Source organism: Geotrypetes seraphini, chromosome 16 (assembly GCF_902459505.1).
Source record: "Geotrypetes seraphini chromosome 16, aGeoSer1.1, whole genome shotgun sequence".
NCBI classification, from domain to species: domain Eukaryota; kingdom Metazoa; phylum Chordata; class Amphibia; order Gymnophiona; family Dermophiidae; genus Geotrypetes; species Geotrypetes seraphini.
Genome location: NC_047099.1, coordinates 41991142 through 42004588, shown reverse-complemented (window position 1 = coordinate 42004588; position 13447 = coordinate 41991142). Strand labels below are relative to the sequence as shown.

The 13447-nt window shown below is 40.6% G+C and overlaps 1 protein-coding gene across 2 annotated transcripts in view; it reads right to left on the bottom strand.

Moving 5' to 3' along the window:
- Nucleotides 1–13447, bottom strand: part of NTRK1 (neurotrophic receptor tyrosine kinase 1) — a 58719-nt gene that overhangs the window by 40244 nt on the left and 5028 nt on the right. For both annotated transcript variants that reach the window (XM_033923127.1, XM_033923128.1), the window contains exons 2-3: nucleotides 1504–1578; nucleotides 71–142 (exon numbers count right to left, since the gene is read on the bottom strand). In XM_033923127.1, the coding sequence (XP_033779018.1) occupies nucleotides 71–142; nucleotides 1504–1578 (147 nt within the window). The remainder of the gene's footprint in view (nucleotides 1–70; nucleotides 143–1503; nucleotides 1579–13447) is intronic.

Sequence of the window (13447 nt, the reverse complement as noted above, 5' to 3'; positions counted from 1 at the left end):
GGGTATATTTGTACTTTGTGAGCAGAGGATTCTACTTGGTGTGCACCTGGCTGTGCAAAGGTTTACTTACATGTGTGTCATCCTAGGGTTCATCTGGAAGGCGTCTTCAGAGATGTACTGCAACCCAGTGAAAGAAATGGTCCTGTAACAGAGGAATCTGGCATGTTAAATTTTACAGCTCAGAGAAATGCCACATCATGGCACCTCTCAAAGACTTCCCATAAACTCTTCTACCGAACTTTGGTAAAGTCTGAATTGGTGCTTCCAAAGAGTTGTCACCTCAAGTCCCTAAGCCAGACAACATGGTAAATTACCCATGTCAGTGTCTGAATCAATAAGCCGTTCTTTTGAAGCAGCTATTCATAGCTTACCCCTTAAGACGTGCAAAAATCTACAACTGTAATGGGGGGGGGGGGTCTGTTCCAGGAGCACCTGCGAATTTTGAAAAACCACGAATATGGTTTAGGAGCAGATTGTGAATCCTGAGCTGGCAGACAAAGTGTTAAAATGCACACTGTAGCAATAAAAGTGAAAAGCCATTGAATTTACCAAAGGAGTGCACACTGCACAGATAACAGTGTAAAGGCATCCTTTACCAGAAGATTGCACAAATAAACAGTGAAAATTCACCAAACAAGTGCATGCTGTACTTATATCACTGACAAAGGGACCGATTACCAAAGGAGTGCACACTGCATAGATAACGCGATAAAGGACCCAGTTCACCAAAGGAGTGCACACTGCATAGATAACAGTTTAAAGGACCCAGTTCACCAAAGCAGTTCATGGCACCCCGAGCACACAAACCCGGCATGAGTTATTACATCAGATCGCCATTCGTCCTTCCTCTTTTTGGAAGCTTGCAGATTTGTTTCAGCAGGGATGGGATGTATCCAGTGTCATAGTAAGGGGGCACGATCTTGCTTGGGGTGCTGGCACTCCCCCTCCCCCTGCCACACGTTCACCCCTTCCCATCCCCCTTACCTTTTTAACTTTGGTGCAAGCAACCACCTGGTCGGCTTCGACGCTCTGACGTCACTTCTGGGACCTGTGTCTAGGAATTGACATCAGAGAGCGTGCCGAAGCTGGCGCGGGCAGCAGGTTGGTGGCAGCCTGCGCCAAAGTTAAAAAGGGGTGCGCGTGAGCGACAAGGGGGTGGGAGAGGGGCACCATCGCCACTGGATGTAACAGTCGAGGTTACCTATGGATTGCTCTGAACTTGGTGACATGCTCTCACCACATTACCGGTCGGTCCTGTGATGCTAGCAGAGCTGCCAAGTTGCCCAGTCCCAAGCCGGAGATTTTGGGACCACCCTGGATTTCTGACTAGCCCAGCCTGGTGCATTTTGGGACTTGCAGCACCCATTTCAATGGGTAGAATCAAGCACTACAAATCCCACATTGCTTTGGGATATAAATCCAGAGCCAGGATTGGCCTCTACAGGAAAGGCATCGACACAGCAGCCATGGGGTGAGGGGGGGGGGGGGAGCAGAGGGACTCACAGGTTTTTCAGTTCTTTGAAGTTCTTCATATCGGCTTGAGTTAAGCTCAATAGGTCCTTCTGGTTCTCAATAACACTGTTGGGGGAAAAAAAAGCAAAAACCCAGATCTCAGGGTGAAGATGTAATTTAATTTTCATATTTATATCCCGCTTAGCCACAAGGTTCCAATAAAAGATAATACAATATCAAAAATTTACAAAGCATTCAATACATCTTAAAATACAATCCTAATATCCACCCTACTTGATCAGAAATATTTCTGAAATAACCATCCCTCTCCTATACTAACCGATGCTCTTAGGAATTCTATGAGCGTTGGCGCAGTTACCACCACTGCTGACAGTACGCGTTGGGCATACTTTTATCATTTTCCTGAAGCGCCTGATATTAGACAAGAGTCTCTGGGTCGAGAATTCCAAAACTCGGCAGCTCTTTCCAGAGACGACAAGATTTTATTACCAATAACAATTCTCGGGAAGAGCGTAAATACCTGGTTGAGTGATATACTGTTAACAAATCCATCACAGAACCTGGCAGAAGCCATATAAAATTTTTTTAAATAGGCAGTCTTTTAAATTCAGTTCTCGCCTCAATGGGGTAGCAGGGTCGAATCTATTTCTCGCCAATATACAGTAAGGTCCTCTAACCGATTAGCAAGCGTGCATGTCAGTCTATGGATGTGTTAGCGTTTGGCGTGCGCTAAGTCAATTACCGCTTGCTAATGGGTTAGTAAGTTTAGCAAGAACATTTTGTAAAATCTGCAATCATGTCACCTGTTTGGCAGGATGTCCTAGCAGACATATGTTACAATAATCCAATGAGGTAAGTATTAAGGACCTGCAGAAAACTTCTCTCTAAAAAAAATACTTCATCCCACAGAACAATTTTCATTTATACCATCATTTTTTGATCATATTATTGACCTGAGCTAAGTTTTCTGCGCTTCCCTGGCATTTGGCTACTCCGAGCAGTAATCGGGCTACTGAGCAGCCCCTCCCGCCCCCTGCAGATGTGTCCGTGCGCTTGTGCGGTTTCAGAAAGCGGGTGTCACCTTACATTATGATCTCACTGGCCTTTCCACAGTCAGCATCAAAACCTCATAACATCTTTTGTGTTTTCAGCATCTACAAGTGTATCCCTGGGCTAGGGAGTCACCCGTTTGTGGCCGACTCATCCTGCTTGCCCTAGGATGTCGGGCACACTACCTACCCTCCTCCTCTAAGGGCCAAACCGGTCCTAGCTAGGGACAAACTGAGGAAGGAGGGAGAAGGAAAGAGCCCACAAGTTCCCTGAGCTATTGGAGAGCTTATTCAACCAATGGGAGCTCACAGGAATATCACCCCCTGGTGGCTGACTTATCCTGCAGTCCACAGAGAACAAGTAATGACTACACTTTTCTGTTGTCCTGTAGATAAACATTACACTTGAACAATGTCCTTTGGACATGCATGGCACGTTTGCTGTGGAAATGCACAAAAGTACCCATGAACACAGTCCGAGCTGAAAATGTGACTAAGCTAGAGAAAAAGAAAAGACTATTATACCTTATCTTTTGCAAGAATGAATCACCAGCTTTCATAAAATTGATTACATTTTCTGGCCAAGCTGAGGATATTCATATGTGTTCTATTTTTGACAGGTAAAATTATAATGCCTCTGGCCCCTGTGGGCTGGATTTTCTTGATATTAAAATAAAACTCATTATAGGAGTGATTTTTAAAAGCCTTTCCTGTGTACACAGGTTTCAGCTGGGGTTATGTCCATGCACCCAAAACCGAGCACGGAATTCAGAGTTCAATGCTAGTCTACAAAGATTGCTTGTTCTGGAGCATCCTTTAGAGCAGTGGTCCCAAACCCTGTCCTGGAAGACCACTAGCCAGTTGGGTTTTTGGGATAGCCCTAAGGAATATGCATGGGGCAGATCTGCATTCCTATCATCTTCATTACATGCAAATCTCTTTCATGCATATTCATCAGGGCTATCCTGAAAACTTCACTCTGTCCTGGAAGACCACTAGCTAGTCGGGTTTTTGGAATAGCCCTAATGAATATGCATCGGGCAGATCTGCATTCCTATCATCTTCATTACATGCAAATCTCTTTCATGCATATTCATTAGGGCTATCCCGAAAATCTTACTCTGTCCTGGAGGACTACTAGCCAGTCAGGTTTTTGGGATAGCCCTAATGAATATGCATGGGACAGATCTGCATTCCTATCACCTTCATTACATGCAAATCTCTTTCATGCATATTCATTAGGGCTATCCTGAAAATCTTACTCTGTCCTGGAGGACTACTAGCCAGTCGGGTTTTTGGGATAGCCCTAATGAATATGCATGGGACAGATCTGCATTCCTATCATCTTCATTACATGCAAATCTCTTTCATGCATATTCATTAGGGCTATCCCGAAAATCTTACTCTGTCCTGGAGGACTACTAGCCAGTCGGGTTTTTGGGATAGCCCTAATGAATATGCATGGGGCAGATCTGCATTCCTATCATCTTCATTACATGCAAATCTCTTTCATGCATATTCATTAGGGCTATCCCGAAAATCTTACTCTGTCCTGGAGGACTACTAGCCAGTCGGGTTTTTGGGATAGCCCTAATGAATATGCATGGGACAGATCTGCATTCCTATCATCTTCATTACATGCAAATCTCTTTCATGCATATTCATTAGGGCTATCCCGAAAATCTTACTCTGTCCTGGAGGACTACTAGTCAGTCGGGTTTTTGGGATAGCTCTAATGAATATGCATGGGACAGATCTTCATTCCTATCATCTTCATTATATCTCCAATATCAATCAAAAATGCATGAATGGCTTAACATTAATATATTATCACTTAACTTCAATAAAACCAAACCAATGATTTTTCTTACTATGAAAGGGTCTTCTCTGATCTCCCCATCAAATTCAATTCTGTTCCAGTTCAATTAGTCAACTCAATCAAACTCTTAGGAATTACCCTAGATGAGAACCTCAACTTTCATGACCACATAAGCACTGTAGTTCGAAAATGTTTTTATCGCCTCCGGATGATTCATTCTCTAGCTAACCTCCTTGATAATTCAGCTTTAAATAGTCTTATTCATTCTTTGGTTATCTCTTGCCTGGACTATGGTAATGCATTGTACTATTACAAAAAAAAGAGATTCGACGTCTACAGATAATCCAGAATACTGCTGGTTAAAATCATATTTAAGGCCAAGAAATTCAACCATGTCACTCCCCTCTTGATTAAAGCCCATTGGCTCCCTATCGATCACTGTATCGCTTATATAACATTACTGCTGACATTTGAAACAAGAAAAACAGGACAGCCGGAATTTATCAAACTTCTGATTCGATATTCTTCATCTCGTACCCTCCGATCCTCAGACCAAAATATATTAGTTGTCCCATCACTTAGACATATCAATACAAGAAGAAATTCCATATTTTCGGTTGTTGCTCCCTCCCTTTGGAATTCAATGCCTAACTTTTTGAGAGAGATAACACTTGTAACGAAGTTCAAATCTTTCCTTAAAACATTCCTTTATAAAGACGCATTCCAAGTTTGACTGTCCTTTTAAGGATTTTATTATCTTAATTTCAGCCCACTTAAGTTGGACTGCTACGTGTTACCCTACCCTTTTGTATTTGCCTATATTTCCCTCTTTCCTTTATTTAAATTGTAGTTCTCCCTTTTCCATTGGTTTTCAGTATGTCTTTTGTCTTATTTGTCCATTGTTTTAACTGATGATGTTTTTGTTATAATTTGTCTCCTCCTTGATTTTATTGTATAACCACCTTGAAACTGTTGATAAGGCAGTATAACAAATTTTAAATAAACTTGGAAACTAGATAGATTGTGAGCCCACTGGGACAGAAAGGGAAAAACTCTTGAGTATTTATTGAAAAAAAAGTACCTCTGTACCCACCCAAATTGTCCACTTGCTCCATATCTCTCTCCACCATCTGTGACCTTTTCTCTTTCTCAACCAATAGACATAAGAGAAGCTCACACTTGAATTTTGTTTCGCCACTGGTTAGAAGATTTAAATTTAAAAGACATCATCAACATCTTTTCTCACATCAGGCAGCATTATGGGGTAAAGATCTGGAACAATTGCTTACGCCTACTACTTATGGGGAATTTAGGAAACACCTAAAAACATATCTGTTCCTGAAGTACTTGGGTAGCTGATTTGTACAATCTTATTCCACAATAACTGATCTCTAGAACTGTTAGTCACTAGCTTTTAACTTTGTTAGTTCTTCTCAATTTGTAGCATTTTTAATCATTGTAAACCGCATAGAACTTCACGGTCCTGCGGCATATAAACTGTTAGATTATTATTATATTATTACCGTGACAGATCCATTCTTATCTTTGTCATCTCTCACCTTTTCCCTTAACCCCATGGGAATATTCCATCTTTTGAGAGTTAAGTCATCATTTCTAAATGCCCCGCAAGTAACACTCGATGAAGGACTTCAGCAGAACGAGATTTAGGAGTAATCATTAGCGCAGACATGAAATCTGCCAATCAGGTGGAGAAGGCTTCCTCAAGGGCAAGACAGATGCTGGGTTGCATCCGTAGAAGTTTCGTCAGCAGAAAGCCTGCAGTCATAATGCCATTATACAGGACCATGGTGAGACCTCATCTGGAATACTGCGTGCAATTCTGGAGGCCACATTATCGCAAAGACATGCAGAGGGTCGAGTCGGTCCAAAGGATGGCCACCAGAATGGTATCAGGGCTTAAAGGTCTCTCGTACGAAGCTAGACTAAACAATTTGCAGCTCTACACTCTCGAAGAACGCAGGGAGAGGGGAGACATGATTGAGACGTTTAAATACGTCACCGGACGTATAGAAGTGGAAGATAACATTTTCCTTCTCAGAGGCCCCTCAACCACAAGGGGGCACCCGCTCAAACTCAAGGGCGGAAAATTTCACGGCGACACCAGGAAGTATTTCTTCACGGAGCGAGTGATTGATCAATGGAACAAGCTTCTAGTACAGGTAATCGAGGCCAGCAGCGTGCCAGATTTTAAGAATAAATGGGACGCCCATGTGGGATCCCTAAGTGGGTCAGGGTAAAACATTGTATAATATTAAGGGGAGGGTCTATAGAGTGGGCAGACTTGATGGGCCTTGGCCCTTTTCTGCCGTCATCTTTCTATGTTTCTATGTTTCTAAGTTACAGGGAAATACTTTAAAACTAATAGGAGGAAATTTTTTTTCACTCAGAGAATAGTTAAGCTCTGTAACCCATTGCTAGAGGTTGTGGTAAGAGCGGATAGCGTAGCTGGTTTTAAGAAAGGTTTGGACAGTTTCCTGGAGGAAAAGTCCATAATTTGTTATTGAAAAAGACATGGGGGAAGCCCTGGATCGGTAGCATGGAATGTTGCTACTCTTTGGGTTTTGGCCAGGTACTAGAGACCTAGATTGGCCATCATGAGAACAGGCTACTGGGCTTGACTGGCCATTGGGCTGACCCAGTAAGAGCTATTCTTATGTTCCTGAATCACGTCTATGATACCCAAAAGAAGGAGAAATTGTTTCTGCATCTGTCGTATTTATCAGTCTCTGCTTTTGTTGGTACAGAGGATCTTCTCCGATTCTTCTTTGAACAAATTCCAAGTGCACCTTGATAAGTTGCCTATTCATGTTACATCTTAGAACTCCAGAAAAAAAAGCTTTCTTTGGCATGATGCAGGTACTGTGATGTCCATTAGCAGTAAATTGTAGAGACTGAGATTCCACTATACATAGTCTGGATTAGCAGTGAGATTCATTACTGTCATATGTTCAAAACTAACCCATTTGGAGACATTGCCCTCCAGAGGATCAGCTCAGTCCAGGTCACGTGCTTATTTTTTTGTGTCTCTATGTGCCTGGTATACAAGAGGCACTATGGGTCAATGTGAAAAGAGGGAATGGAAAATGTATATATATTGGTGTGATGTACCGGCCTCCTTCACAGACAGAAGTGGACAGAGATTTAATAGTATACATTCTGAATATACTGTAGCTGTAAAATTGGACGTATTCCTAATAGGTGATTTTAACATGCTAGATGGTGATTGGGGTTATCTCTACTGTGGGGTCTTCTAGAAATAGGGAGATCCTGGATTCTCTATAAGAAGAACTGTTGCAGCAGTTGGTAATAGAACCCGCACAAGATGGGGCCATACTGGACTTAGTGGTTATAAATGGAGAAAGTGTTACAGTGGGTGATCATCTGGCATCCATTGATCACTATATAGTATGGTTTAATATTAAGACAGGAGACGAGTGTGCCTTAAGGTTTGGTTCTTGAACCTCATCTTTTTAACATTTTTGTAAGAGATATTGCTGAAGGACTGTCGGGTAATATATGCCTCCTTGTGGATGATACCAAAATCTGCACTAGCATAGACACCCTTGATGCTTGTGAATAACATGAGGAAGGACCTAGCGAAGCGTGGTCTGAAATTTGGAAGCTAAGGTTTAACACCAACACCAAGTTATGGATGGCGAGTTTTTTAAAATTTAAAAATAACTTTAAAAAATGAGCTTCTGGCTGCATCTGAATATGGCGGGTGAGGCAGCACGATGCACCGGCTCGGGGAGCTGGCTTGCGAAAGGAGGGAGGCAAACTGTAAATGAATCATTAGAGATTTTGCACCCTCCGAGGGCCTCCATTAGTGAAACTCTGAGTGTGAGAATGAAGCTGAGCCAAGCAGAAATCCATAGAAGCCTCTCAGGGGAAACCAGAGAAAGGTAGCCAGAGTCATTAGAGGAGATAATGGGTGTGCCATAAGGAGAGAGGATAATTAATATAGTTTATAAAAGTATCTCCATCACTGCCCACGGACTGATCTACAGGTGTAGCACAAGGGGTTATTTACACCACATGTAAGAGAGAGATGGTTGCATTTTATTGCCATGGCTTGGATGGTTTATGAGATAGAGCTTAATGCCATCCAGGTCCTATGTTATCTTTCAATGTCCAACAAAGGTTTGTATTTAAAATGTATCGACTGAATCTGTTGTAAGCTGCTTCGAGTAATCTTTTTTTTTTTTTTGGGGGGGGGGGGGGTTTACTGGAAGAACAAAGTATAAATCTAGAGCTCCTTTTACTAAGCTGCGGTAGAGGTTTTAGCGCGCTGAATTGCCACGCGCGCTAGATACTAACGCCACTATAAGAGCTGGGGTTAGTTTTTTCGTTTAGCGTGGGGGTTTGCGCGCGCTAAAAATGCTACCCCTAGTAAGTAGATTCAGCTGTAATTGTATTTGAAAATCTAAGAATTTCACAATTCAAAATAATTCAGTGAAAGGGCAGCATATATGTCCGAGTTCCACAAAGCAAAGACAAGACCAAAAGCATCAGTGGAATGTTTTTACTAGAAAATGTCCCAGGCTTTAAAATGATTTAGAGATTAAGGAGGGGCTTTTTTGTTTTGTTTCAATAGCCTAGGTTATTTGCTCTTTTTTTTTTTTTATTCCTAAGGGCCCTACTGCTGACAACATGCTCTAATCCGGGTAAAAGACTCCTCCTATTAATTAAAATTTGACTTTTACAGACTATCAAAAGATCAATGACGTGTTATCAATTAAATATTTTTGCAACAAAATATTCCAGGCTTTATATCGTTTTAAACATTAATTACAATTTGACTTTTACAACCCCCCCCCCAAAAGAGAAATGAACTCTTTTTTTTGCAACAAAATATTGCAGGATTCAGGCATGGAAATGCTGCAAGTCCAAGATGTCCGTCAAACAGCTAGGCTTTTATTTATGTGGTAGTTCAAAGTTTTCAAGTGCTTTTCAGTTGACGGCATCCTAGAGGTCTTTATGTGATTTGCCAAGTTTTAATATTATTTTAATATAATAAAGCCCAACTCAGGAACATCATTTCTCCACATTGTTTTTTGGTTTCTTCTTGGATTTGTCTGTGGAGATCGTTGGGTCGATTCTCTTGTTTTTGCCTGGAACACATCTATTCATATCAAGTTTCAAGTTTATTAGAAATTTGATGAATCGCTTATACATAAATTACTAAGCGAATTACATTAAAATCCAAAATATGCATACATTAAAATACAAGATATGCATACAACATATAAATTTAAAAAAATAACAACTCAGACAAAACTGGATGTGGAGGAATGAAGGGATAAAGATATCTGTGTTTGCTCCCCTCATTTTTTGCCTCTAGGCTTTCTCCTTTTGGCTGAAGCCTTCAACATATTGCCTGACCCTAGTATGCCACCATCAAGAACTCCTCAAAGAGCAGCTCCGTTCATCGATATAAAATAAAATTGTGTCCCCCTTTCATTAAAAAAAAGTTAAGAGGATTAAGCACATTCTTGTCTTTGGCCAGATAAAGCACAACACATTTCAGCACCTTGGACAAAGCCTTCGGGAAAAGCCTCTAAACGTGTACTCTATGAGATGCTAATTATTTGGGTTGCATCGTCATTGATCGATATGCACCTGTGCTTCTTTGACTTAAAATGTGGAAAATATAGGACAGATACTTTATATAAAAAAAATATAGTTTTAATTTGTATGAGCATTTCTGGGTTCTTCAGTCCCCACCTGTTATAGAATGAATGTATCTTGAATGCCATGATTTGTTCTGGAAAACCATGAAGGAATTTTAATGGATAAAAATAAATAGAGGAACTTGTCGTAAATCCATACTAAAGTAGCTGGGAATCCCTGAAAAAATCTCTTGGTGGGGTCTCAACTGACTCCAGAGATGAGCGAGAGGGACTTAACGGAAGAAGTGATTCAGCAGATAAAAACGGGGCAGTCCACTCTGCCTCGGGTTGCTTCGAGTATCTACTTAGACTCTAAGCTCTTTGAGGGAAGGAATTTTTGTATCTCAGTTCTGATAAGGTTGTAGTCTGCCTTGAACATTAATTGAAAAGATGAGCTAAATATTAAACAAGTTATTTTATAATCAACTTTATGCGTTTCTCTGAGTGTGCCCAGTGGTAATCAGAACCTAAGTGTTGAAAGAGCAGGTTAATATAACTCTTCTGCAAAGCCCCAGGGCAATCTGTGTGGTCTGAGGGGAGGATAAGATGCAGAAAACTGCATATCAGCTATCAATGAAGCACTAAACTAACAAAGCCAACATGAAAACAGTGCAAGAGAACTTCAGACACTTACATTGGGTCATATATTTCTAGTCTTGCTCGCCTGCATTCTGGGAAATTTAGTTAACTTTGGAAAATAAATCTTGCACGAGTCAGACTTCATGGGTCAGTCAAATACTCACTGTACATACTAAAACCACTATATTATTTCTATAGTGCGACCAGATGTATGCAGTACTGTACATTAAACACACAAGAGATGGTCCCTGCTTGAAAGAGCTTACAATCTAAATTATGACAGACACATACTACACAGGGTGGTTCGACGTATGGTGCTCATGAAGGGACAAACAAGGGATGAAGAGGTAGGGAGGGAAGGGGCTATGGAGGGAATGAGAAACGAATGTAGTGTATTACAAGTTGGAATTGTTAGGACCTAAATGTGGTTTTGAAAAAGTCAGAAATCCATTTTTATTATTATAACAGATTTTTTCTCTCTAAAGATTTGATCACTGAGGCAGATCTAAAGGTTGTAAAGGAAGCTGTGATGGTGGTGGTGGGGCTTTGGGTTTTTCCCCCTTTTTTTTTCTTTATATCAGATATACAGCTGTCCTTAATCTCCTGGAATTACTCATCTCTAAAAGTATAGTATTCAGGATTTTCTTCTAATTCTCCAGCAAGAGAGGCCCTAACTCAGCATTAACCTTCTGGCTACATAAGCAGAGCAACCTTTTTTTTTTAATTGTAAAAGAATCAAATTAGCCAAGCAAGACAGTAAAGTTTCCATTATTTACCATGCCAAATTTCCTGCTTGAACTCATCAGATTTCTGTTGTAACTTACGATAGAGGGGTGCTGAAAAGTTCTCAGCCCAGCCAAGGAGAGAAATGCAAGGTCATGCATTTGGGCTGCAAAAACCCGAGTGAATGGTACCGTTTAGGGGGGTGAAGAACTTATGTGCACGACAGAAGAGCGGGACTTGGGTGTGATTGTATGTGATGATCTTAAGGTGGCCAAACAGGTTGAAAAGGCGACGGCAAAAGCTAGAAGAATTTAGGGTGCATAGGGAGAGGTTTGGCCAGTAGGAAAAAAGAGGTATTGATGCCCCTATATACTTCATTTAAAATATTTTATATAATTCTGGAGACTGCACCTTCAAAAGATATAACTTTCAAAAAGATTCTTGGGCTAGTTCTTTTTTTTATTTTCTTGTTCTTTTTTTATGAGAGCTGTTTGCAATTGTGCCTGTATGTTATGACTGTAATCTTTGTAAACCATATAATTAATATACGGTATATAAATTTTTAAATAAATAAATATAAAAAGGATGGAGTCGGTCCAGTGGAAGGCTACTAAAATGTTGCATGGTCTTCGTTATAAGGCATATGGGGACAGACTTAAAGATCCCAATCTGTCTACTTTGAAGGAAAGGCGGGAGAGGGGAGATATGATAGAGATGTTTAAATACCTATATGGCGTAAATGTGCATGAGTGGAGTCTCTTTCATTTGAAAGGAAGCTCTGGAATGAGAGGGTATAGGATGACGTTAAGAGGTGATAGGCTCGGGAGTAATATAAGGAAATACTTTTTTTACAGAAAAGATGGTAGAAACGTAGAACAGTCTTCCAGAAGAGATGGTGGAGACAGAGACTGTGTCTGAATTCAAGAAAGCATGAAAGAGGAAGGGATAATGGCTACTGTGGGTGGGCAGACTGGATGGGCCATTTGGCTTTTATCTGCCAATGTTTCTATGGTTCAATCAATGATCTGAAAAATGTCAAAAAAACATAGAATTTCATTTCTGCAAATTGGCATTTAACAGATAAGATAATACTCTTTTCAGCTACAGTGGCAAAATAATGCTCAGAATTTAGAAAGTTGGTTGGGCTGAGACCTTTTCAGCACCCCCAGGTACATATTTCGGAACAAATGGTTTGATCCGGTCTGGATGGAAGCACATAGGAGCCCTCTTAAATGGATCAAGAACTCTTCATGGTGTCTTCTCCTATGAAATAGTGTCTGCAAATGGCTTCGCTTTGCACAGATCATATAAGCAATAAACAGTATATTGGTTTAACATAAATTGGATTTCATTTATAGATATCTAGCTTGCCATTTGAAGGCAAGGAACCAAATTCACATGCATAACAAAGAATAAATTGCATAAAACAAATACACTAAACATTAAAATCTGTACACATATTATAACACGGAAGTCAGAAAGATTGCACTATAGATAATTTATGCACAACAAACCAATTAAAAAGCTTTCAACATTTTGCAAAAAGTTAAATAATCGTACGTTATGTCCAAGTTCCACAATTGCTCTCCCATTTTTTCTGGTGTCAACGTCTTACACACTACAGAAACAGGAGGTAACTGACCCCTGCTTTATTATGTTTGGAGGGGAGGGGGGGGGGTCAATTCCAGCTGACTAGAATGCAATATAAGAACATTAAGCCACTCAGGTTTTCAGTATTTGATTACTGGGGTATGACGTATTGCGAGGGTGTCTTGGATTACACGTGAAGCATTCCTTCTGTGGCAGCATAAGAAGCTGGCAAAGGGTTAAATGAACAAGACTCATGGGAACACGGGTCAGGGCAGGGCGGGGGGGGGGGAAATCTTATGACACACAAACAAATCCCTTGGACTGAAGAACCAGAGGAGAGGGAGGGGAAAAGCAAAACGATTATACCAAGCAGATATAACGATCAAATCCTATGACCAAAGTACAAAACAACTTATTTTCAGTTTCCAAGAAGATTTAATTTGGATATGTAGAAGCCTCGCTTCAAATGCATGATTTTTGACCATCTTTTCTGAGAAAAGGTGAAAGTTTCACATTTTATTAAG